Source organism: Bufo gargarizans, chromosome 5 (genome assembly GCF_014858855.1).
Source record: "Bufo gargarizans isolate SCDJY-AF-19 chromosome 5, ASM1485885v1, whole genome shotgun sequence".
Taxonomy (NCBI): Eukaryota; Metazoa; Chordata; class Amphibia; order Anura; family Bufonidae; genus Bufo; species Bufo gargarizans.
Window position 1 is genome coordinate 281,861,177 of NC_058084.1, and position 27,174 is coordinate 281,888,350.

The window sequence follows — 27,174 nt, forward strand, 5'->3', positions numbered from 1 at the left end:
AAAACATCAAGTGATTATGTGGCTGGAGGTATATTAGACGGTCATTTTACTGCAGGCCAGTGGAGTACAGGCCCCAGAAATAATTCATTCAATGTACAGAAAAGAACAAGCTTTGTCTTCTTCTCTTTGTCTGTTGCTAGTAGAGGCCTAAGCATGGCAGGCAGGTTCCCCCAGAAGTATCTTGCTGGATGAGAAGCCAATACCGCACTTGCATCAATCTTGGTTTCAGGTGTAGAGCAATAGTTTTCATAGATCTTAACACCCTCCACGTCGTTGAATAAACTGAAGACTGGCTGATTCTCTCCTAAGAAGAAAATTAAGTTATTATAAAAAAAAATTAACATTTTATTATGAAATTTATTCCATATATCTGCAGCGTGGGCTTCCCACACGGGTTCTACACACTTCCAAAATAAAGTGGGGCGAATAGATGACGGATGATCCCGCTCCATGATCTTCCCAGGGGCTGCTTTTGGGAGCTGCGGTTCATTTCTGAGATGTCTGTGTGGGAATCTGAAGACCATCTCCATCTCCGTGCACCACAGCATGTCCTCCTCCTCCTGTGTTAGGAAAAATGTAATTTTTATTATAAAATGTATTAAACATTTTATTATTAAATTTATTAAATGTAATAAGGATGCCCTCCTTTCGATTCCATGATGACTGGGAACCCCTGACGAAGAGACTGAGCCCTGGTTGGTTTCAATCTTGTTAAAATTCGCAACTCTTCCGGGCTCCAAGCAATCTTGAAGCTTTGTCTACTTCTCATTGTCTGTTGCTAGTAGAGGCCTAAGCCTGGCAGGCAGGTTCCCCCAGAAGTATCTTGCTGGATGAGCAGCCAATACCGCACTTGCATCAATCTTGACAGGATACGTCTCCAGGTGGAGAGTAATTTTTTTTTTGGAATGCTTTCTCCATCGCAACACTACGTCGTTGAATAAACAGAAGACTGGCCGATTCTCTCCTGTCTTACGCAACATTAAATTTTTATTATTACATTTATAAAATATTTTAACATTAATTTTATTAAACCAAAACTTGATTAAGATTATAAGAAGGTATACTCAAAATTTGCCAAAACTGGCCTAATAACTCAAGTATGAACTCTGCCTTATAGGTCGATGTTAGTGTTAAGAAGAAGCGCACTCCTTTTACACCCTTGTCAGCTGATTCCACGTAGATCAGGCATGTCCAAACTGCGGCCCTCCAGCTGTTGCAAAACTACAACTCCCAGCATGCCTGGATAGCTTACAGCTATTAGGGCATGCTGGGAGTTGTAGTTTTGCAACAGCTGGAGGGCCGCAGTTTGGACATGCCTGACGTAGATCTTTACAGAACATGTTCTATTACACACTTATACAATTAGAGTCCCCCTGACAGAGTGGAGAGGATGTCAGCAGTAAGTTTATGTTGACGTCACTGATTAATTTCCCCCATTCTCTGATCCGTCAGAACAATAACCCACAAAAATGGATCCTGTCTTTGGAGCATATACGCCTTCACCCGGTCAGCATTTGCTCAAATGCTCAGTATTGCTAATGCCAATAAAAACAGGAGTGGATCTAAAACGTGATGACACGTGAATGGAATATTTGCATGTCTTCTGTGTTTTGTACCCACTCCTGCTTTTGTCTACCAAATCATAAGCCAATTCTGATGGGACCATACAGGCCTTACAGCTGCTACCCAGACAGGATCCATTGTGCATCTAATTTTTCCTTCCTTCTGACAGATCAGAAGAAAGGTCAAATAAATGATAATGTCAGTCAGGCCGAAAGCCAAAATAGTGGCCCAGTCATGAAGTGGGGAGGGTGTGAACAGCATGAAGTCCACAGAGTGTCCCGATGACAGAGTGGTGAGGTGGAAGCAGCATGAGGAGACTACACAGTGGCCCAATGACAAAGTCTGGAGGTGACGGCAGTATCAGAAGGCCACAGAGTGGCACAATGACAGTGTGGAGGTGGCAGCAGTATGAGGAGGCCACCGAGTGGCACAATCACAGTTAGTGTGGAGATGGCAGCATCAGTAGCATGATACAACAGAGTGGCAATGTGACATAGTGTGGACATGGCAGCAGCATGATACAACAGAGTGGCACGGTGACATAGTGTAGATATGGCAGCACCAGGAGGCCACAGAGTGTTTGGCATCAGGCGGGTAATAGCATCAGATTAGTAGCTGAGGCAGGTAGCCAGAAGAAAACGGTCTCTTTTGTCAAAATGTTGGTGTGGCACCATGGATGATCTAGTCTGATACATCAGGCATTGGTGTGTTGAAATCCTGGCTGATCCACGCCTGATTCATCTTGATGCAGTGTCCCACTATGTGCTATATGTGGGCACTTTAAACTCTTGTCATATGAAATGTATTGTGGTATCATGCTGTAGTTCCCTTTAACAGGCTGGCAGTATCATTTACCTTTATTCGCTCCTAGGTGGTGCTGGAACCACTTAGATATATAGCTGGGGGGGGGTAAAGTTAGTGTGTCCGATGTTAATGAAGAGATGAGGAAGGTGGAAATTTTTTATTTCCACCGAAATAATTAACAAAAGATTTTACCGCATATAAGTGAAGTGCTTAACGCCGAATACAAGTTTTTTTTTAACCAAAATATTTCAAAAAAGATTTTAGCGCATATCAGTGCAGCGCTTAACGCAGAATACAAGATTTTTTGGAAAGTAAACGGGATGTAGCAGAGGAAGTATGTCTACGCTAGAAGAGCGAGACGCGGACCTTGTGCGGTTTCTGTGCTACAGAAAAGTCCAAGTAGTGACCAGTAAGCAATACCGTAGATAGATGCGTGCTGGCGTGAATTATTTCGCATTTTTGTGCAGGGTTAGTGCATAGTGTATTCACCTGTATTGGTGCGCAGCTCTTAAGTGCGCAGTGTTTGAAACGTAAATACAAAATTTTAACACAACGTAATTCAGTCCATACCGCAAAAAGGATTTTCCCACATATAACTGCAGCACTGAACGCTGAATATATCTTGATTTTTGTACAGAAATACGCCACTAAAGGCTTTACCTCATATAACTGCAACAGTGAAAGCTGAATATATTTTTATTTTTCTACTGATATATGTCAATAAATGTTTTTCAAGATATAAGTGCAGCAGCGCATGGCAAATGTATATTTCTTTTTCTACTGCTATACGCCAGTAAAGGCTTTACCAGATATCACTGCAATAGTGAACTGAGAATATATTTTTCTTGTAGTACTGAAATGCGCCCCTATACGCTTTCAACAGAAATAACTGCACAAGTGTACTGAAAATGTATTTTTCCTGTTGGACTGAAATTGTCCACAATGCGCTTTCACCAGCAGTGCGTATGTATTTAAATTTTTTTATGAAATAAGCCCCTATACTCTTTCACCAAAAATGAATGCAACCGTGCAGTGCGTTTAAATTTTTTGTATATTACTGAAATACCGCCTATGCTCTTTCACAAGAAATAACTGCAAATGATTTTAGCGTAAATAACACCCCTGCTTCAACCAATTTTTTGAATGGGCAACTGGTATATCACACCAGTAGAAATTATTTGTTCCAATGCCGTTCGTCACTCTGTGTAGCTGAGGTAATGCAGCATGACTGCAAACAAATGCTGTACTACCCAAAAGCACTATATAGAAAGTATATTATTGGTATATCACACCCCTGCATCAATCAGTTTTTTGGGAGGGCAACTGGTAAATCACACCAGTTGAAATTATTTCTTCATATAGTGTTTTTCACTCTGTGTAGGTGCGGTAACGCAGCAAAATCGCAGACAAATGCTGCACTACCTAAATGCACAATATAAAAAGTATATTATTGGTATATAACACCTCTGCCTCAATCAGTTTTTTGGGGGGCAACTGGTAAATCACACCAGTAAAAATTATTTGGCACTCTATATAGTTGCGGTATCGCAGCAGAACCGCACACAACTGCTGTACAATACAATTGCACTATAATATACTTTCTATGTTAGAAAGTATATTATAAGTATATTACAGATCAGGTTTATTTATAAGGTGGGGGTATGTCCATGTACTGAAACGTCTCAATTGGCTGTCCTGTACCACCTGATGGATGTGTCATGGGTCAATGTTCTTCACAATGTAAAATAATATGGCGGGCGCGAATATCGCCATATGTTCGCCCGTTTGGCGTACAGCGAACGAGCAAAGTTCGCCACGAAACGACCGCAAGGCCATCTTTACAGAGCAAGACATGTTCAATAACTTGTGGAAAGGCCACGCAGCTACGTCTAGAGCAGGGATCAGCAACCTCCGGCGCTCCAGCTGTGGTGAAACTACGACTCCCAGCATGCTCCATTCACTTCTCTGGGAGTTCTGAGAACAGCCAAGGAAGTGTGCATGCTGGGAGTTGTAGTTTCGCCACAGCTGGAGTGCCGAAGGTTACTGATCCCTGGTCTAGAGGAAAGAAGATTTGTACACACAAACATAGAAGATGATTCTTTACAGTAAGAGCAGTGAGACTATGGAACTCTCTGCCTGAGGAGGTGGTGATGGCGAGTTCACTGAACAAATTCAAAGGGGGTCTGTATGTATTTCTGGAGTGTAATATTAGTACAGGTTATAGTTATTAGATTTCTATAGAATTATTGATCCAGGGAGTTATTCTGATGCCTGAGTCAGGAAGGAATATTTTCCCACTAAAATGATTAAAATTGGTTTCTGTCTTATGCGTTTTTTTTTTTCCTTTCTCTGGATCAACTTTACAGAATAACAAGCTAAACTGGATGCACAGATATCTTTTATGTCAGGAAAAAACACAGATGTGTGCATGGCCCATGGAAAGTAGAGGCCCAGTGTGCTATCCACATAGAATGCCGCTAGTACACACTGCTACTGCTACAAGAAGTTATTCCTATAGAGAATATCTAAGGCATACCTCTGTAGCCTTCCATAACAACAATGGTTGGTCGTACAGAATCAGCAGGAATGGATGTGGCAAGACAGGTGGTAGAGTAATGCAGGTAGGGAGACATGAGTAGCAACTAGCAGCCTGGTCAGTAAACAGCCTGGGTTGATACAGAATTAAAAGCAGATCAGTCCATACATTTGCAAGTCAGATAGAAAGTAGCGATGAGCCTTATATCTCAGATCCAGAGTAGAAGGCAAAAATAATGAATTGACCTTTGCATTAGGATTTTCTGTGTGCTAAAGATGTATACACTTAAAGGGGCTTTCCATTTAATGATGTTATGCCATATTACTAGCAATGGAGGTTCCCCCTCTGCTCTGGCACCAATTAGGAGAAAGAAGTCTCAAGGTCTCTCTTGGCTTTTTTCCTAGAAATTGCTGTTCTCCGAAACCTACTTTGAAGGGAACTGCAGAACAGCCTTACTCAAGCGAATAGGACTGTTTTATAACTACCTTCAAAATGGATGGTTGGGACATGGGCACATCACTGTGCAAATAAAATCTGTGAAGGAGCAGCAGTGTTTAACCAGTTCTGGTGCTCCTTCATTCTCAGGACTGGTAGAGGTCCTGCTAGTTAGGCCTCTTTCACCCGGATAAGATGCGGGTGCGTTGCGGGAAAATGCGCGATTTTTCCGCATGAGTGCAAAACATCATAGTGCGTTTTGCACGCGAGTGAGAAAAATCGGCATGTTTGCTACCCAAACCCGAACTTCTTCACAGAAGTTCGGGTTTGGGTTAGGTGTTCTGTAGATTAATAATAGCATTCTTAATACAGAATGCATAGTACAATAAGGCTGGAGGGGTTAAAAAATAATAATAATTATTTAACTCACCTTAATCCACTTGATCGCGCAGCCTGGCTTCTCTTCTGTCTTCTTCTTTGCTGTGCACAGGAATAGGACCTTTGATGACGTCACTGTGCTCATCACATGGTCCAATCACATGGTTCATCACCATGGTGAGGGACCATGTGATTGGATCATGTGATATGATGTCACCACAGGTCCTTAGCCGGCAGCTCAACATTACAGAAGAAGACAGAGATCCGCAACTACGCGATCAAGTGGACTCGGTGAGTTAATGTTTTTTTATTTTTAACCCCTCCATCACTATTTTACTTTGCATTATGTATTCAGAATGCTATTATTTTCCCTTATAACAATGTTATAAGGGAAAATAATACAGATCGTGTCCCCATCCCGATCATCTCCTAGCAACCATGCGTGAAAATCACACTGCATCCGCACTTGCTTGCGGATGCTTGCGATTTTCACGCGGCCCCATTCACTTCTATGGGGCCTGCGTTGCGTGAAAAACGCAGAATATAGAGCATTCTGTGATTTTCACGCAACACACAAGTGATGCGTGAAAATCGCAGCTTATGTGCACAGCCCCATAGAAATGAATGGGTCAGGATTCAGTGCGGGTGCAATGCGTTCACATCACGCATTGCCCCCTCGCGGAATACTGGCCCGTGTGAAAGGGGCCTTAGACCTTCACAATATATAATATATATTCTAGAGGCACCGGAAGTCGTAGTGAGTTTATGTCATATAGATATAACCATGTAGCAGCAGGCACTCACAAAGTGTCCTAGGTTCAGCAGAACTGGTTCAGATTCAGGGTCCAGTCCCAGCCACAAAGAGACAGAGAAAGGGTTGGATGGAGAGGTGAGCATTCTACGCTTAAGAGGACATGTGGCAGGCACTTTCGTATGGTGGGAAATATAGATAGTATTTTGTATGACAAGGAAGTTAGCTGCAACCTCATTTGGAGATCATGTTGCCATGAGTGCATAGTGTCACTAATGGCTGGAAGACAGGAGGCTACAGCCATTCAAAAGCTAATTATTAAAGTGAGTCCTTCCAAAAAAGATGATAGAATAAAAGAATTTGCAAAAAAGGAAACTGCCAGGTCTATTGCATGAACAAAACACCAGAAACAAACATGGACAATAAGCATTAAAGAACAGTATGGTTACTTTGTGTATCTACATACATTGAAGTTTTAGTATATGGTATATGAGTGATTAGCATTGTTGTTTTTCATCTATCAGGTGATGGATTGAAATCTTACCCAGACAACGTATAGCTTTTATGTTCTCCCTGTCCTAAACTAGGTTTTCCTCTAGGTACTTTGATGTCCTTCCACCTCCCTTACTGTCTGATAGTAATCGAATGATCATATGTGTTTATGTGCTAAGATAGGAAGACCGGATTGAGAAAAATGACTAATGTGTTTGAATACAATGTGGACAGTGTGGAAGCATATGTCGGGGCAAAGTAAGTGATGTAAATATTACACTGTGGGAATTAGCAGGAATATGCACTATGCTTGCAGTGGACATGTGAGTAATGGTCTTTTAACAGAGGCAGGGCTGATCAATGGCACAGCATGTCAATCGGCACACATTACATGCAGCAATCATTGTACTGTATGGAGAGAAACGACCATAGGGTTTTCATTTATCAGCAGCACATCCCCTATTCCCACAGGGCAATGTGCTGGTGGCAAATGATGATTCAATGATCTGAAAACCAAGTGTTTGTTGATTTCCGATAATCATCCCATGTTAAAGGCTCCTAATGTAGATCTGTGCTTCAGTCTAAGGGAATGGTTATCGGCCTGCTGGTTTATCTTTATCTATCTATGTAGGAAGTGTTTACATACTTTACGTCTTTATCATCACCATCGGGATTCCATACATACAGTAAATATAGAATCAGCCACATCTATAGAAGTACACCTTAAGACTACAAAGGAAAAACATAGTGGGGGAGAATTATTAAGTATTTTACTCTACACAAGTGTCTTAAAAAAGTAGCAAATTAGGGCTCCTGTTATGGTTGAAATCTACCTGAGCTCCTGGCCAGCGTAGGTTTCAGTTTCTGATGCACGGAGGGCCAGATGTGTGCCTCATTTATTAAGAGGCATCTGCCTGTTAATGTATAAGGTACAGCTCACTCCAGTACACAAGGGAACAATACTGGCATATGTGAACCTTAGTTTTGATATATCTCCCTCAGTATTGCAGTGACCCAGAGGGGAGGCAAGGATGAGATAAGTGATACTGGCTATGATGGTGTAACTGTGACGAGGGGACATCCTCTGCGTCTGGAGGAAAGAAGGTTTGTACACAAACATAGAAGAGGATTCTTTACGGTAAGAGCAGTGAGACTATGGAACTCTCTGCCTGAGGAGGTGGTGATGGTGAGTACAATAAAGGAATCCAAGAGGGGCCTGGCTGTATTTCTGGAGTGTAATAATATTACAGGCTATAGCTACTAGAGAGGGGTCGTTGATCCAGGGAGTTAGTCTGATTGCCTGATTGGAGTTGGGAAGGAATTTTTTATTCACCTAAAGTGGGGAAAATTGGCTTCTACCTCACAGGTTTTTTTTTTGCCTTCCTCTGGATCAACTTGCAGGATAACAGGCCGAACAGGATGGACAAATGTCTTTTTTTGGCCTTACATACTATGTTACTATGGTGGTAGTAGTACTCACAGTTCACTGTGGTAGCCCTCACTGTGGCTCTCCCTAGCTCTTGCAGTGAATTGAGGGCGCCCTTTTTTACCTCAAGGCACACCCTGGACTTTCTTAAGACCCCTGTCCGGGATTGGGTGGGGTGCCCTTGATCATAGGTAGATAGGTGCAAGGCAGGAGGGCAGATGTAGGGACTGGCAGATGATGAACAGTGGAGTCAATGACCAGGCCAATTTGGTTGCAATAAATAAAGTCTTTCTTTACTGAGTAGATAATGAGAATAGTAGTTTTTGTGATGGCAAGAGGCACAATTCTAAGGTACGTTACAGAGTAGGGTTCTCCTAATGGTTGTATATTGCAGTAATAATTATAGTAGTAGTAGTCGCTCTCCCTGAGTTTCGCACGAAACACACTTTTCAACCTTCCCAAATAACCATAGGCATGCAATTTTCCCCAGGCTGAGGGGTGCAGATCTTAGATTCCGATGATCTGTCCTTCTCAAAGTATGGTGGCTGCCGGTGACATCACATCTACACCCGGCGCAGGCACACGAGGAAGGAGCAGCCGAGCGAGCGTCCTCCTCTCAGTGCGCCTGCGCCGACTGAAGACCGGTCAGGGCCAGCCAGAGGACGAGAACGCTCGCTGGCCCTGTCAATCAACAGGAGGAGGGGGCATTTATTTGAAAGGAGGATGCGGCTGCTACCAGCAAGTAGCCGCCTTACTTGCTGGTAGAGAGGTAATTTACATATTATAAAAGTGCCGTTTTTGATGAAACTACTGAACGAAAAAGGGTATGAGCACTATATATTGATAAATCGCAGTATAAGGATTTTAAGTTGCCCAAAAATGAAAAATTACTTTAGGGGGGTGACAGAAGCTCTTTAACTGAGGGCCTATCTTCTGGATAGATCATCAGTATCTGGTTGGTGGGGGTCTGATACTGAGAACCGCAACTGATCCAGTGTTTGAGAAGGCTCCGGCAGTCCTGTAAGAGCTACAGCCTTCTCCATCTTTTACCAAGCACAGTGCCATACATTGTATAGTGGCTGTGCTTGGTATCACATCTCAGCCCCATTAACTTGAATGGGGCTGAGCTGCACTTAGGCCATGTGACCGATGAATGTGACATCACTGGCCTAGGAAAAGCTGCGAGAAGTCCTCGGTGCTTACAGGAGCACTGGTGCCTTCTCAAACAGCCGATCAGTAGGGGTCCCAGGTGTCAAACCCCCATTGATCCAATACTGGTGATCTATCCAAAGGATAGGTCATCAGTTAAAAAGTCTTGGAAAACCCTTTAACCCTTTCCACAAGGAGAAAAGTGTTAATGCCTTAAACGTACAGTATCTTATTTTCTGCATCCATTGTACAGCCTTGATGGTTCTGTCAATGTCTATTCTCTTTCACTCAGGGATAGTCTCTCAGATAAGTTGTTTTCTGGCAGCTTTTCAGTCTCAGGAATGGTTTTTCCTGGATTACTGTTCACTTTGGGTCTATTTCTCAGGAGCTCACACATGTAGATCTTGACTCTAGCTCCGCTTAGCTAAGACTCTTTAACTAACCAGACGAGGCCATACCAGCTGGTTTCCACATCAAGCAAAACAAGACTGCCAGTGTTGACTGTTTTATGTCCATACACAACTATTTGGAATACAAAGTGCATAGACGGATACGTGTTTTTTAGCATTAAATCACAACAGTCAACATATTGCAAACTACTAACCTTTAGCAGTGATCCACTGGGTCACTGCAATGTGCAGAAATAGGAAAATGTAAATGTTTGCAAATTACATTTCAGGTTTACCTTCTACATTGAATATTGCTTAATCATATTTACACCAAATATTTAATATGTTGTATTTCTGCAACATATATATGCTGTCGTAATAGAGTGGTCTGTTGTAGTACTGGATTACTCTGGTTATAAAGTGTATTCTGTAAATAAAATACCATTTCCTAATGTAAAGAATTAGAATCCCATTCTTAGGCTACCTTACTTAGGCTCGCGTTTTGGCTTTCCGTTTCTGAGATCCATCATGGGCTCTTAGAAGCGGTCCAAAACGGATCACTTTTGCCCTAATGCATTCTGAATAGAAAATGATCTTCTCGAGATGCATCAGTTTGCCTCTGATCAGTAACCATTCTGCTCTGGAGGCGGACACCAAAACGCTGCCTGCAGCGTTCTTCTGTCCGCCATGTGATGCGGAGCAAGACCCGTTTTCTCCGACACAATCTGACAATAGAAAACTGATCCGTCCCCCATTGACTTTCAATGCTGTTCATGAGTCATGGCTATAGAAGACATAATACAACCGGATCAGTTCATGACGGATGCATGCAGTTGTATTATTGTAACGGAAGCGTTTTTGCAGATCCATAACGGATCCACAAAAAACGCTAATGTGAAAGTAGCCTTACATTTTTGGAACAATGACTTATACAATAACTCAATATGCAGTAGCAAAAACAGCCATAAATGCTCTGGGCAGAGCGTATACAGGTCGTATTCCTCCTGTGGAAAGTCTTATGAAGAGGACAACGGAGATTTAGACACACAGCTTATTGCCATAGTCTTTCTGTTCATTATAATGTCTGAACACGTAATATTTTATCCCCTATGTTTGCCTTTTTTATACATCGTAGAGTGCCTGTAAGTGTGGAACATGGTGCCTGGATGTGCATATGTCAACAACCACAGTTTTATCACATTGTATACACGAACCCTGTAGGGTTTACAATAAGTCACTTAACTCTATGAAATATTAAGAAGGAAGGATTTGCTAGAGATGATTTGTAGCTGCTCACCTGCTGATGTTCTTGACAGATGGGCGTGGAGGTCGTGCTGTTCTCGTGTCCACTGGTGCTGGGCTGCAGAGCCTGGTGCAGTGTGATGGCGATGATAGGACATCTCTCTGTGATGATTGTCCACTTCACTAGACATCGCCACGTCCTGGTGATAGTGATTGCTAAGTAGACACTAATGCTCTCAGCAAGTCAGGCTGAAGTACTTATTTTAGTAGCCAAGTTCTGAAATTGTGTTCTCAGCTTTCTCGCACACTGTACATGCTGCATAAAGGGGGCAGGGAGCGAACTTCCTACTTGTATTTTCTCTTCACTCATTACCTCTTTTGTTTTGTTTTGAAAGCCAATGACAGGGTTATGGGCGGCCTCTGTGTGTGCAACACCCTCAATTAAGTCCACTTTTTACTTGTGATATGGTAAAGAACAAGTTGTCTGGCAGGAAGCTCTGCTGATTAGGAACTGCACGTTCATGTTCCTGGCAAAGATCACAGGGCTTGTAAAATCATGACTATTACTGGCTATGTACTCTGGTATGTGGAGAGAAGCCTTGTGCTAGAACATAGCCATTTACAGGACAAGGAATTTTACTGTTATTCTGGAGAGATCTGCATATACAGGTGAAACTCGAAAAATTAGAATATCGTGCAAAGTTCATTTATTTCAGTGATGCAACTTAAAAGGTGAAACTAATATGAGAGACTCATTACATGTAAAGCAAGATATTTCAAGCCTTTATTTGTTATAATTTGGATGATTATGGTTTACAGCTCATGAAACCCCAAAGTCACGATCTCAGGTACCCTTTTCTCAGGGGATATGGATTAATTAGCTGACTAGAGTGTGACACTGAGCCTAGAATATTAAACCTTTTCACAAAATTCTAATTTTAAGCTGCATTAATGCAATTCCTTTTACTTTGAATTACTGAAATAAATGGACTTTTGCAAGATATTCAAATTTTTCGAGTTTCACCTGTATGTGTACAAGGGGACAACTGCAGACCTCCCAAGTGTCCCTCTTTTGGAGGGACAGTCCCTCTTATTGACCCAAGTCCCTCTGTCCCTCTTTGCTCCTTAAATGCCCCTCATTTTGATCTGAGGTACAGATTCGCATCATTACATTTGCAATATTGATCCAGAAAGTATTTGTCTGATTCCTCTCTGTATATTTAAGCCTGTCTTGTATATTATTTCATTATTTGATGCTGTTTTGATTTTAGAAATTTCTATATTCCGATAATTTTTGCGCGATTGTGTAAAAGAAAACTGTTAGGGCTCTTTCACACGAGGGGATCCCGTGCGTGGAATCCGCTGCGTGAAAGAGAGCCAAGCATATGCGTGCCTACAGGAGGCAGGAGGGGGCAATTGCCCCTCCTAGGTTATTCCTTGCCCCCTCACGTACCCCCCCTCCGCTAATTCCCCTTTAAAATGCTGGCCGCCGCCGCTAGTACAGCCAGGGCCGTCTTTAACGCGAGGCAAAAGGGGCAGCTGCCCCAGGCCCGGTTGCTCCTGGGGGCCCAAGGCAGCTGTCTCTTGAGCCCCGCTGGCCACTGGTGATGTGGGGGGCGGCGGCAGGGCACAGGAAGCGCTCATCTCCATAATCATCCGTATTGCCATCCTCAGGACAGCAAAACAGATAGATGTGCTGTGGCGGGGCAGGGGAGGGAGAGACGTCTCCCTTCCTGTTCCTCTGATAGGCTGCAGGCGTCATTGCGCCGCCTGATCCGCACAGCGCGGGACACAGGTCAGAAGAGGCCTGCATCGCTGTTGGCCTGATGGAGGTAAGTATAAGTGTTTATTATTTTTTTTATATGGTACTACTACTGGCACATGATTGGGGGGCATCTATGGGGGCACCTGTTACTGGCACATGATTGGGGGGCATCTATGGGTGCACCTGTTACTGGCACATCATTGGGGCCATCTATGGGGGTACTTTTTACTAGCACATAATTGGGGGACTCTATGGGGTACTTGTTACTGGCACATGATTAGAGGCATCTATGGGGGCACTTGTTACTGGAAAATGATTAGGGGGCATCTATGGGGCACTTGTTACTGGCACATAGTTGGGGGGGGCATCTATGGGGGCACTTGTTACTGGCACATGATTAGGGGGCATCTATGGGGGCACTTGTTACTGGCACATGATTGGGGGCATCTATAGGGGTACTTGCTACTGGCACATGATTGGGGGCACTGTGGGGGCATCTATGGGAGCACTTCTTACTGGCAAATTATTGGTGGCACTTTTGGGGGCACTATATAGGGGTATTTCATACTGGCACATTATGGGGCACTATGGGGACAGCAGCACAATTGGGGGCATTAAAAGGGGGTATTTTTTTCACTGGCACATTGTAAGGAGAATTATTACTACTGGGGGCATTATGATGGGCTTTATAACTACTGGGGGTCTATGGGGAACATGATTACTAGTATGGGCAGTATGGGAGCATTATTACTTCTGGGGCACAATGGGGACATGTTGGGGGCACTGTAGGAGCACTATTACTACCATGTGTGCTCTAGCAGAGAATTATTCCTATTAGTGAGACTTTTGGGAGTACTATTACTGTGGGGGCACCTTGGCACAGTATCAGCTTACCAAAATTATTTTTGGGGGACTTAATGTTTACACTATTAAGCGGCACAGTATTGGGGGTTGTAGGATGATTTGTCCAGAAGATGGGAGGATGATGGAAAAGTGGTAAACTATGATTTTGTTTGTCAAACTGCAGAGACGAGAAATGGCTGAAAAATGGTGGTCTGGACTGAAGGGCTGAAAGGAGAAGATGAGGAAAGAGAACATCTACATCAAAGAGACATCACTTTATCTCACTGTGATTTCGTAGTAAAGAGGTCACAGAGAGGCACGGAGCATCATCAATCATGTTAATGCTCCGTGCCTCTGCAGTCTGCATCGGGTCTTGGCTGTCATTCACGGAGCGGATGTCACGCACGGCATCCGCTCGTGTGAAACAGCCCTTACCCTTTATGTAGGGGTGGATGGAGGGGTTAGTAGTAAGAGTACTATCTGCACATTGTAAAAATAAATCTGCAAATTACTATATATTTGTGTCAGAAGTTGTGCTTTCTTAAATTTTTACTTTTACTATTACGGCGCGCTCATCGGAGCTGTCCCCCTAAGCCGGACCCCTGCTGATCGCGACATAGAAGGGGTTTGCTGCGGGTGAGGGAGCCCATAGGGTCCCCGCACTGCTGTGGCCTTGCACGGCATCGGGACCTGCCTTCTATGGGTGCCCAGGAGATTCCGCCTCAGGCTGTTAGTGTATTACTCAGTGTAATCCACTAACATGCAATGCATTACAATACAGATGTATTGTAATGCATTGCAGAGGGGATTAGACCCCCAAAAAGTTAAAGTCAGAAATAAAGTTAAAAAAAAAGTACAAAACATTTTAATAAAAAAAGTTTTAAGTGAAAAAAGAAAAACGCCCCTTTTCCCCTGATTTTATAATAATAAAAAAACCAAGCACATATATTAGGTATTGCCGCGTCCGTAACGACTGGCTCTATAAATATATCACATTATCCACTCCGTCCGATAAAGACCATAAAAAAATAAAATAAAAACTGTGTCAAAAAAAGCTATTTTTGTCACCTTACATCACAAAAAGTGCAACACCAAGCGATCAAAAAGGCGTATGTCCCACAAAATTATACCAATAAAACCGTCACCTCATCTTGCAAAAAATTAGCCCCTATTTAAGAAAATCGCTAAAAAAATATAAAAACTATAGCTCTCAGTACATGAGACACTAAACATTATTTTTTTGTGTCAAATATGCTATTCTTGTGTTAAAGTGAAATAAATAAATAAAGTATACATATTAGGTATCGCCGCGTCCGTAACAACCATCTCTATAAAAATATCACATGACCTAACCCCTCAGGTGAACACCGTAAAAAAAAAATTGAAAACTGTATAAAAGCCATTTTTGTCTCCTGACAAGCGATCAAATATGCCCTCCAAAAAAGTACCAATCAAACCGTAACCTCATCCCGCAAAAAATGAGATTATAACTAAGACAGTCGGTCAGAAAAAAAAAAAGCTATCACTCTCAGACAATGGAGACACTAAAATATATTTTTTTGCTTCCAACTGCTATTATTGTGCTAAAGTGAAATAAATAAATAAAAAGTAGACATATTAGGTATTGCCACATCCGTAACAACCTGCTCTATAAAAATGTCACATGATCAAATGTCACATGATCTAACCCCTCAACTGAGCACCTTAAAAAAATAATACAAAAACAGTGCCAAAAAAGCCATTTTTTTATCACTTTACATAACAAAAATTGCAACACCAAGCGATCAAAAAGGCTTATGCCCCCCAAAATAGTACCAATCAAACCATCTCCTCATCCAGCAAAAACCTGCTCTATAAAAATAGCACATGATTAAATCTGTCAAAATAGTCAACAGGGTCGCAAGAAGTGTGTGGAAAAACCAAGGCGCAAAATAACTGCCCATGAACTGAGAAAAGTCAAGCGTGCAGCTGCCAAGATGCCACTTGCCACCAGTTTGGCCATATTTCAGAGCTGCAACATCACTGGAGTGCCCAAAAGCACAAGGTGTGCAATAATCAGAGACATGGCCAAGGTAAGAAAGGCTGAAAGACGACCACCACTGAACAAGACACACAAGCTGAAACGTCAAGACTGGGCCAAGAAATATCTCAAGACTGATTTTTCTAAGGTTTTATGGACTGATGAAATGAGAGTGAGTCTTGATGGGCCAGATGGCTGGATTGGTAAAGGGCAGAGAGCTCCAGTCCGACTCAGACGCCAGCAAGGTGGAGGTGGAGTACTGGTTTGGGCTGGTATCATCAAAGATGAGCTTGTGGGGCCTTTTTGGGTTGAGGATGGAGTCAAGCTCAACTCCCAGTCCTACTGCCAGTTTCTGGAAGACACCTTCTTCAAGCAGTGGTACAGGAAGAAGTCTGCAAGGTAAGAAAAACATGATTTTCATGCAGGACAATGCTCCATCACACGCGTCCAAGTACTCCACAACGTGGCTGGCAAGAAAGGGTATAAAAGAAGAAAATCTAATGACATGGCCTCCTTGTTCACCTGATCTGAACCCCATTGAGAACCTGTGGTCCATCATCAAATGTGAGATTTACAAGGAGGGAAAACAGTACACCTCTTTGAACAGTGTCTGGGAGGCTGTGGTTGCTGCTGCACACAATGTTGATGGTGAACAGATCAAAACACTGACAGAATCCATGGATGGCAGGCTTTTGAGTGTCCTTGCAAAGAAAGGTGGCTATATTGGTCACTGATTTGTTTTTGTTTTGTTTTTGAATGTCAGAAATGTATATTTGTGAATGTTGAGATGTTATATTGGTTTCACTGGTAAAAATAAATAATTGAAATGGGTATATATTTGTTTTTTGTTAAGTTGCCTAATAATTATGTACAGTAATAGTCACCTGCACACACAGATATCCCCGAAAATAGCTAAAACTAAAAACAAACTAAAAACTACTTCCAAAAATATTCAGCTTTGATATTAATGAGTTTTTGGGGTTCATTGAGAACATGGTTGTTGTTCAATAATAAAATTAATCCTCAAAAATACAACTTGCCTAATAATTCTGCACTCCCTGTAATGTCCTATATATACTTATTTCATTTTTTTTCAATAGTATGATTAAGTGGTGAAAATTATTAGTGCCCCCCATTTTTTACTGTGGTATCTTATGTACCCCCCCCCCCCCCTATATATTGTTCCTAGAGTTGCCACCGGAGCCAAGCCCCGCTCTAGACAGCAGAGACACGGAGCATTAACATGATTGATAATGCTCCGTGCCTCTCTGTGATCTTTTAACTACAAAATCACGGTGACAACTTTATCTCACTGTGATTTTGTAGTAAAAAGATCATAGAGAGGCATAGAGCATTATTAATCATGTTAATGCTCTGTGTCTCTGCTGTCCAGAGCGCGGCTTGGCACTCTTTCACACAGCGGATTCCAAGCACGGGATCCACTTGTGTGAAAGAGACCTTAAAGTGTATAAAGATGCAGGAAAAACGGGTCTTTTCACACAATAAACCATATGTCCCTCTTTGACCGTGCAAAAAGTTGCACGGTCTACTGCACAAACATTGTTCTGTAGAAAACTCTCTCAGCTTCAGTACCTTGAAGAAGGGTAGGAATATTTGTATACTTAGTGGGAATTGTTTTATTGTATTATGAGTGCGCACTAAATATTTGGAGAGGAGTCATTAGCATGCTGGAGGCACAGGAAGATGAGAATAGCACAGCATTGGTTGTACTCATTTTCCCTGGTCTTCTTCCGGCTCCGCTCTGTGTCCTGACACGTACAACGTCAGGCGTACTGCATGTAGAAGCGTACTACGACCTGACGCTGTGCATTATCAGATCACAGTACAGCATGGCGGGAAAAAGACTAGGAGTTTATTTTTATTTTAAACATCTGATCTGAGGTCTGATAGGATGCTGGGGGGGGGGGGGGTCTGATAAGGGCTTCTCTGAGGTTAATGGAGGGTGGGGAGGGTTTTGATGGGGGTCTGATCTGAGGCTGGGGGTCTGATCTGAGGATGGGAGAAGCTGTGGGGTCTGATCTGTGTCTGGGGGGTCTGAACTGTGGCTGTAGGGTCTAAAGGGGGGGGGTGATGTGAGGCTGGGGGGGTCTTATGGGGACTGATCTGAGGCTAGAGAGGTTCTGATGGGCATCTGATCTGAGGCTGAAAGGTCTGATGGAAGTCTGATCTAAGGCTGATGTAGACTGGGGGTCTGATAGGCTGGTGGGGGGGGGGGGAGATCTGAGGCTGAGAAAGGGAGAGATGCAGGGACAGTTGCAAAGGAAGAGACAGGGAGCGTGAAAGCTTGGTGAACCCCTCTATGGACCCCCCAGGGATGAGCTTGGCTGCCATTAATGCCAAATAAAGAAATAAATACATAACATTCTTTTTTGTAAAATCTTTATTTATCAAGAAAGATAATACAGAAAATGACAAGAAAGAGGCCACAATATAACCCAATTACAGGCAGTATATTAATAGTGATAGCATACAAAAAATTAGCCTAAAGACTAATGAAAGGCTTCAAGAGGTAAAAATTATTGCTTTAGGTGTGGTGGGGAACTAAGGGCGAGAAGGATGAGGGGCTGTAAGGGGAGAGAGAGGGTAGGCAAAGGGAAGGGGGGAGTAGGTAAGAGGGACATAGGGTGATAAAAAGTCATTTATAGAAAACAATAAGTTTGATAACATTGATAAATACAAAGAAAACCAACTATACGATATAACACAATTTACCGGGTTATCAGAGCTGGCGTAGGGTTTAAAGGTAGTGCCAAGTAGGCGCTATAAAAGCTAAACGCGAACACAATCAAATGTTCGCAAACCGCAAGTTCGCGGGGGGCCCCATTCACTTTAATGGCAGGCGAACCTGAAAAAACTTCAGGTCATATTTGCAGCCACCAAATACTTCCTAGAAGTGCACAAATCATCCCACAACATGGACAGTGACATACCAGAGGGGGATCAATGGCAAAAATTCCCACAACAAATATGTATTTTAATCAGGGGCCATTTTTATGCGTCTTAATGAGAAACTGTCAAAAATGTGCCCTGCTTGGAGCCTAGTAAAATTTTATTTTAGACCATGGGAGTATAGGCCCCAAACATTAGGCATTCACCAGACAGAAAACATCAAGTGTTTATGTGGCCGGAGGTATATTAGACGGTCGATGGATATCAATTTTACTGTAGGCCAGTGGACTACAGGCCCCAAAAACTATTCATTCACCATACAGAAAAGAACTATTGATAATTTGGCTGGAGGTACATTAGGTGGTCACCGTATAACAATTTTACAGTTGGACAGTTAGATTAAAGGCCCCAAAAAATATGCATTCACCGTACAGAAAAGATCAAGTGATTATGTGGCTGGAGGTATATTAGACGGTCAATGGATATAAATTTTACTGCAGGCCAGTGGACTACAGGCCTCAAAAATTATTCATTCAACGTACAGAAAAGAACAAGTGAATATGTGGCTGGAGGTATATTAGACGGTCATTGGATATAAATTTTACTGCAGGCCAGTACCAATACATGTCAAATACATATGTTTAAAAGAACAAAATATATAAAATTGGATTTAAAAAATGGCAAAATCCCTCCTCTTGATTAAATCCTAAATGATAATAGATGAAATTCGATAACACGTGGTCGTCGCAGGTGTTGAATTCCTCCAAGGCCCCAACAATTAGGCATTCACCGTACATAAAAGATCAAGTGATTATGTGGCTGTAGGTATATTAGTCGGTCATTGGATATCAATTTTAATGCAGGCCAATGGATTACAGACCCCAAACATTATGCATTCACCGTACAGAAAACATCAAGTGATTATGTGGCTGGAGGTATATTGGACAGTCAATGGATATCAATTTTACTGCAGGCCAGTGGACTACAGGCCTCAAAAATTATTCATTCAACGTACAGAAAAGAACAAGTGAATATGTGGCTGGAGGTATATTAGACGGTCATTGGATATAAATTTTACTGCAGGCCAGTACCAATACATGTCAAATACATATGTTTAAAAGAACAAAATATATAAAATTGGATTAAAAAAATGGCGAAATCCCTCCTCTTGAATAAATCCTAAATGATAATAGATGAAATTCGATAACACGTGGTCGTCGCAGGTGTTGAATTCCTCCGAGGTCCCAACAATTAGGCATTCACCGTACATAAAAGATCAAGTGATTATGTGGCTGGAGGTATATTAGACGGTCAATAGATGTCAATTTTACTGCAGGCCAGTGGACTACAGGCCGGAATAATTATTCATTCACCGGACAGAAAAAATCAAGCCAGCTGGAGGTAGCTGGAGGTATATTAGACGGTCATTGGATATCAATTTTTACTGCAGGCCAGTCCTGCTTGTAGCCTAGGAGAATGTCGTCATTGGTCTCCTCTCCCCATCCACGGACAACACCAGGGATCCCCAAAAAGTTTAAAGTCCCCCTCAAAGCCTGCACTTCTTGCTCCTCCTCCTCCCTCCAGCCACCATCCTCCTTTGATTTCTCTTCAGACTCCTGCTGACTTGTCTCAGATGGATTAGCTTCCCCCCCCTGAGAATTCATTCAGAATTGAGACTTCCTTATCTTCCTGCTCCTCCTCCTCGACGGCTTGATCAATGACATGACGCAATGTGAGCTCCATAAAGAAGGCATAAGGTACGATGTCACTGATGGTGCCCTGGCCGCAACTCATCTCTAATAGCAGCCACTAGCGGGAGCTCAGTGCATAATTTTTTTTATAAGGGTCCATTGAAATACTCTACAGTGGGGGAAATAAGTATTTGATACACTGGCAATTTTACAGGTTTTCCCACTTACAAAGAATGGAGAGGTCTGTAATTTTTATCGTAGGTACACTTCAACTTTGAGAGATAGAATCTGAAAATAAAAATCCTGAAAATTACGTTATATGTTTTTTAACCAATTAATTAGCATTTTATTGCATGAAATAAGTATTTGATACAATAGAAAAACAGAACTTAATATTTGGTACAGGAACCTTTGTTTGCAATTACAGAGGCCAAATGTTTCCTGTAGTTCTTGACCAAGTTTGCACATACTGCAGCAGGGATTTTGGCCCACTCCTCCATACAGATTTTCTCCAGATCTTTTAGGTTTCAGGCTGTCGCTGGGCTACATTGAGTTTCAGCTCCCTCCAAAGATTTTCGATTGCGTTCAGGTCTGGAGACTGGCTAGGCCACTCCAGGACCTTAAAATGCTTCTTACAGAGGTAGGTTGCAGATAAATACTTGTAGCAACTAGAATCAGATCTGTGTATTCACTTTATAACCAGTATTGTAAAAACTAAAGATGAAATCTGAATGGTTTCAGTGGGCATCTGTTCTCATTTGGTTAATGGTTTTGCAAGTGCTGCAGTAAAATAAGGCAAGCTGAAAGGAGTGCTGTCAATGGATCTACAAATGCTGTTGTTGATAACTGGTCACAGGAGTAAGTTATTATGAAAATCATACTTTTACAAATAACAAATAGAGTTTTCTTCTAAGGACATTTCTCACTACTAACATATAATGGCTTGCTGTCAGTGTCAGTGTGTAGCGTACGCAGGAGGCTTGAGGCGGAGAGGGTGGGAGTAGTGGGAGTGTTGGCCGGGATGGATTTGGTAGTACTCATGGTGATGATCCTCCTTCGGTGCTCCCTGGATCGTTCACATGAGTGGAGAGGACACAACCTTTGCGGGACACCCTTGATTTGGGGTTCTTTTGCCTGGTATTGTACATGGTTCCATTGATGTCAGTGGGTGTTGGGAGTGCAAGACAGGGTCCCTGTCAGATCAGAAGAAGGTAAATTAGTGCTGTGGCAATACGGATGTTGGTGCATGTAATGATGGTACAAATAACAGTACAAATAACAGTACTTTACTGGCAATGTTCAAATACAGCAGGCATAGGGGCACATTTATTAAGACTGGCATTTTAGTAACCCCTGTGCTGGCATCTTAGTAAGGCCCTGTGCTGGTGGTGGATCACTGAAGTTATGTAGAGGCGCCATTTTATACGCCTAATGATTAATGAGATGGGCGTAGTGGCCTGTCCCCTTCCTCGCCCACTCCACGTCCCCTTTTTTAGCCCTGGCGTGAACAGGGAAGAAATCACAGATTCTGCCGCAACATGGCTTGTGACAGAGTCTGTCCCAGATACAAACCACAAAAGTGGCTTATTTCTGTTCTTGAATGTCTTTATCACACATGAACCAGCAAATCATACACATGTTGCAGTTTCCACAGTTTTCACAGTTGTAGAGTCTAGAAAAGGTGGCAGACAGGTCTAATAATGTCACACTCACTGTAAACTTGGGGTCAAGGGGCAAATACTAATTTCAGGAGATGAAGATGAGGAGAGCGAAGGATCGAGGATACAGGTAAATGCAAAACTTTGCAGGCCTTTCAGTGAATGTACCTTGTGCCAACACAGATGCCTGCCCTACAAGTATACTGGTTGTGGCTGTAAAGCACTACTTTCTGAAGTCTTTTCTGCTGGAATATTTAAAATTAAATAATCAGACCTCATTTGTGAGGTCATCTGCTGGAGCTTCATGCCCCAGAGATGAGGATATCCCAAAACCTAAGGTAAACATTTCAGTGGGGCTGTCATGGATAGACACCATTATTCCAGCATATGGTAGGGAAAGTGTTTGAGGATTTTACTACTGATTACTACCAATACCCAGGACTCCCACCGATCAGGTGTTTTGAGAATTCAGCAGCTCTCCTGTGATTCACTTGAATGGGGCTTAGATGTTTCTAGGCCATGAACATGTCATCATTTACCCTAGGAAAAGCTTAGAGAAGGCCACGGTGCCAGCACAGCCACCACTGATGGATTGCAGGGTGGTCGTAACCATGGAAACAAGCAGTGTATAATGTGAAGGAAAAATGAATCCAGCCAGCAAAGGAGGCAATATGGACAATAACAATACATTAGTAAATGTGGTCCAGAGAAATAAACTAAGAAAAGGAAGAGATTGTGAGTCAATCAATACTTAATTGATTGTGACAGAAATGGAAGGATCCCGGACATTAGTGAGGGATCCACATGGCATTACGGTCATCCCATGTTGGTCTCTTGCTTTTGGGCCGAATTGTCATCTCTAGGCAGATGTTAGTGGGTCAGCAACAGGGATCTTATTGGATGGCCACTGCCAGGGTCAGTTTTGACCCAGCATGGCGACAAGTATTTGATAGGGCAGTTTATGGCCCAATAGTTATTTATAGAATAGGCAGATTTTACCCCCGGTAAAAAAAATTCTCATTGGTGGTCTGTGGGTGACCAGAGGAATAAATATGTGGGTTTGGAGAGAGAAGGTTAATACAAGGCACTTACTAATGTATTGTGATTGTCCATATTGCTTCTTTTGCTGGCTTCAGGGTACTTTCACACTAGCATTTTTACTGGATCCGGCAGGGTCCAGAAAAAATGCTTCTGTTACTGATAATAAAACCATCTGCATCCGTTATGAACAGATCTGGTTTTATTATCTTTAAGATATTTTTAAGATTGCCAAGACAGATCCGTCATTAACTCCATTGAAAGTTAACGGGGGATGGATCCATTTTCTATTGTGGCAGATAAAACTGATCCGTTCCCATTAACTTGCATTGGGGGTCATTATCCGTCTTGATCAGTTTCCCAGGACGGAAATCAAAATACAACATGTTGCGGTTAGCTCTCCGGTCTGGGAACGCAACTAAACGGAAAGGAATGGATTTTGGAGCATTCCGTTCTGTTCAGTTCAGTTTTGTCCCCATTGACAATGAATGGGGACAAAACTGAAGCGTTTTTTTCCGGTATTGAGACCCTATGACGGAACTCAATACTGGAAAACTTAAACACTAGTGTGAACGTACCCTTAATCATTTTTCCATCAAATTATACACTGCTCGTTTCCATGGTTACGACCATGGAAAACGAGCAGTACTTGCACATTATAGAAAAAGCACCAGCCTACATGAGTTCCTACGGTCTGGGCCACCAGAGAGGTAATAATCTATAAAAATGAGTTTATTGATATTTTGTCTCTTTTGCAGGCTTCAAAAGATTTAATTTTGAAGCTTGACAAAAAAGTAGAGAAATCACAGTTGGATGATCGTAGGCGTCCTGTCATAAGATCATTCAGTAATTGGTTTCAGGCATTTTGAAATTTTTTCAAGTGTTCTGGGTGAGTGTAAGCCTGAATGCTGTTCTGGTTTATTTCAGCATCTTGAAATTGTGCTAGAGACCTATAAGAATTTTTCGGGTTTAGGATGGTTTTATTATGATGAGGGTTTTAGACAAGAACTAGCGGTGTATCCATCTATGAACTGCGGAATTAAAGATGTGGGTCTCTGGCTTAATTTAATGTTGCCACAGCGTACCCCTCCAGCGTATAGACCATTGGGTAACCAGAATGTGGGTTTATTGAGGAAAGGTACCTGTTTTGCCTATGATGACACAGCAGTGTCGTGGGCATGCTACATGTAAATATAAGCAGTTCATTTTGCGGCAGGGGACACCCAATGTCACGCTGCTTTAAGAAAGCTAACATCCCTGGGCCCCAATCTGCAAAAGATTTGTTGGCAAAAAGCATCAACTCTGGTAAAGCTGCAGAACATGCTGCCTTAATTAAGGCCTAACCCAAATCAGAAGATGGCTGAATTATTGTCTAATGGTTTTCAAGAAAGTTTTTTTATTCCGGGTTTTTCAGGTTACAGTTGTTCAATAATTAAAAATGTGTTGTCTCCCTCGTTTGTAAATTTTAGCATTTCACCGTTATGTATTGTCTGTAGCTTGCCAGCTAAGACCTATCCTAGGTTGCTAATATAGCTTATATGTTTATACAGTGTCATATATCTTCTATATGAAAAGAAAATCTTCAAATAAAAGAGAGGATACAAAAAAACATAACAATTGTCAAGGCTGTTGCAGCCTGTGATTGTGGGAGGGGCGTAGGCTTTATAAGCCCCCCTCCCATGGTCATCCGACGCTGGCGTCATCTCCTGCATCCCACTTTGGTTTTGCCAGTCCTGTACGATCGCTGCTCCGGCCAGGTAAGTATGTTTGGTCCCCCCACGCTCCACTCGCAATCACGGCTAATTCCGTAGGCCGTCCGTACTCGCGCCACCCACGCTCCTCACAACATTACCGGCTGCTTCTGCCACCTCCTGCCGGCTACTTCCACCCTCATTCTCGCTGCCATTTCGCTCCACGGTCTCCAGGGGAGAACGGTCCAGCACCGACCCCTGTTTCCACCCTCCTCCCACCCTCCTTCACCCAGCGCCTCCTGTCCTAAGCCCACCGGCCCCCTCCACACCGGCCCCCCTCCACAGCTCTCACCTCAACCGGAGCGCTCCAGGGGCCGCCCGGCAGACGGCGCGGTCGGCCTCTCTACAGTCCGGCTTCCTCACAGTCCCGGGGGGGGGGGCGGGGCCGGCTCCTCCTCATCCACGCCCCTTCTCTCTGCCCTCCTTCACACAGCTCGGCTTCCTCGCAATTCCGGACGGGGGGCCTAGGTAACATATGACACGTTCAGGTTCCTTGTCCACCACTATAGCGCCAGTATCCGTAGCCACGACCATAATTGTCAAGGCTGTTGCAGCCTGTGATTGTGGGAGGGGCGTAGGCTTTATAAGCCCCCCTCCCACGGTCATCCGACGCTGGCGTCATCTCGTGCCCCACCCTCCCTCCCCTTTTTCAAGGGCTTCCTCAGGGTATGCCCCCTTATAGGCTACCCTCGTTTCACGGTCACGGGCACAATCCAGGCCTAGGTAACATATGACACGTTCAGGTTCCTTGTCCACCACTATAGCGCCAGTATCCGTAGCCACGACCATAATTATATTATCCTTCAGGCGGACATAAACACGCCTCTAAGTTCTTTTATCATGTATCTTAATTTGATTTGTGCAAGCAGTGAAACAAAGGGACAATTGTATATGCAAAAATATATAATCGTTTATTATAAAAACAAAGAATATAAAATCAATACAACTGCAAAACAAATGATGAAGTTACAAGATAATACCCAAAATGTACCACACGGTGGTGTTAACACACCCCTATCTCACCAGCACAGTATGATTTAGTGATTTATGACAGCCAGTGTCATACTTTTAAGAAATAGACTCATATACCAAGAGAAACTTAGGATCTTCTGTTTATCAAACAGGCTATAACAATCAAACACGGATATACAGGAAAATAACTGTTATCCCTTGACTCTGTTTTCCTATGACCAATCAAAAATATATGATATTAATATGATAAAATATTCAGCTCAGCAATCAGACTATGGAAAATAATTTTCCAAGCGTTTTATTCCTCTTTTCAAATAATGTCAGATCTTCCATTAACAATATGCATCTTTGCTAAGAGAATAATCAGCATTATGGAGGCGCCTAACACTATATATTCCCACAGTATGGGAACTCTTGGCTATATACCGAGAGAAATATCTTATTAATATCACGAGCAGTAAACACAAATTTACGTTACCGGGTCAAAGGTAGACAGAGTTCAGATGGGACCAGTTCTGAAGAACTTTCCTAGTAAATCAAAAAATAATCCAAGTTTCTTCTGGTAAAGTTTTCTTTTTGATTGAATGAATGGATGGATTTATGGCTCAATATGGATCTATATGGATTTCTGGATCTTCCTTGCTGCTCCGCACACGAGTAATTATTCCCCCCTTATCTAAGAATCATCCCCTTTAGATTAGGGATTCCCAATCAGGTAAGGAGGGGGTATTCGCATGCTAATAACATCATGATGTTATATTAACTCCTAATATGGCATAGAACAAATAATGAAATAATATAATATTGTCCATCTGCCTCCAGATGGCACTGTGGTACTGCAGATGAACATCACAACCTTTAAGCATTAAAACTAAATATCTAATAATATGTTCACATGACTTCCTTGACCTTTTTAATATACATAATTGAGGAAGGTCTTTTCCTGACACTTTTAATTACCTATATCCTGGACTTGTTGGAGTTGGCTGTCTTCTATCTTTTTGAAATATAGTTTGACTTGATGAAAATTTTATATAACGGCTTTGATGCTTGGCATCGGAATTTGTACATTTCACTTATCTACACTCATGAATAACTATTGTTTTGAAATAACATTTGCTCTTCTCAGAAATCCAATTAACATAAACTTACTTCAATGTTTCTGTACCTACAATACCTTCTAAATGATAAATACATGGTATAACATATATAAATCGATACATTGTTCCACATAGATAACACATTATATGAATTATTGATTAACATATGTTGTAAACTAAATATACCATACAGATATATATATATATATATATATATATTTATGAATATATAAATTGAACCTCATACAGCACGTGTGCCTC

At 42.4% G+C, this 27,174-nt stretch overlaps 1 protein-coding gene across 3 annotated transcripts in view; it reads right to left on the minus strand.

Moving 5' to 3' along the window:
* Nucleotides 1–11,527, minus strand: part of OTULINL (OTU deubiquitinase with linear linkage specificity like) — a 157,756-nt gene extending 146,229 nt beyond the window's left edge. For all 3 annotated transcript variants that reach the window (XM_044295084.1, XM_044295083.1, XM_044295082.1), the window contains exon 1: nt 11,221–11,527. In XM_044295084.1, the coding sequence (XP_044151019.1) occupies nt 11,221–11,356 (136 nt within the window). In that variant the 5' untranslated portion in view covers nt 11,357–11,527. The remainder of the gene's footprint in view (nt 1–11,220) is intronic.
* Between the last annotated feature and the right edge of the window lie 15,647 nt (nt 11,528–27,174).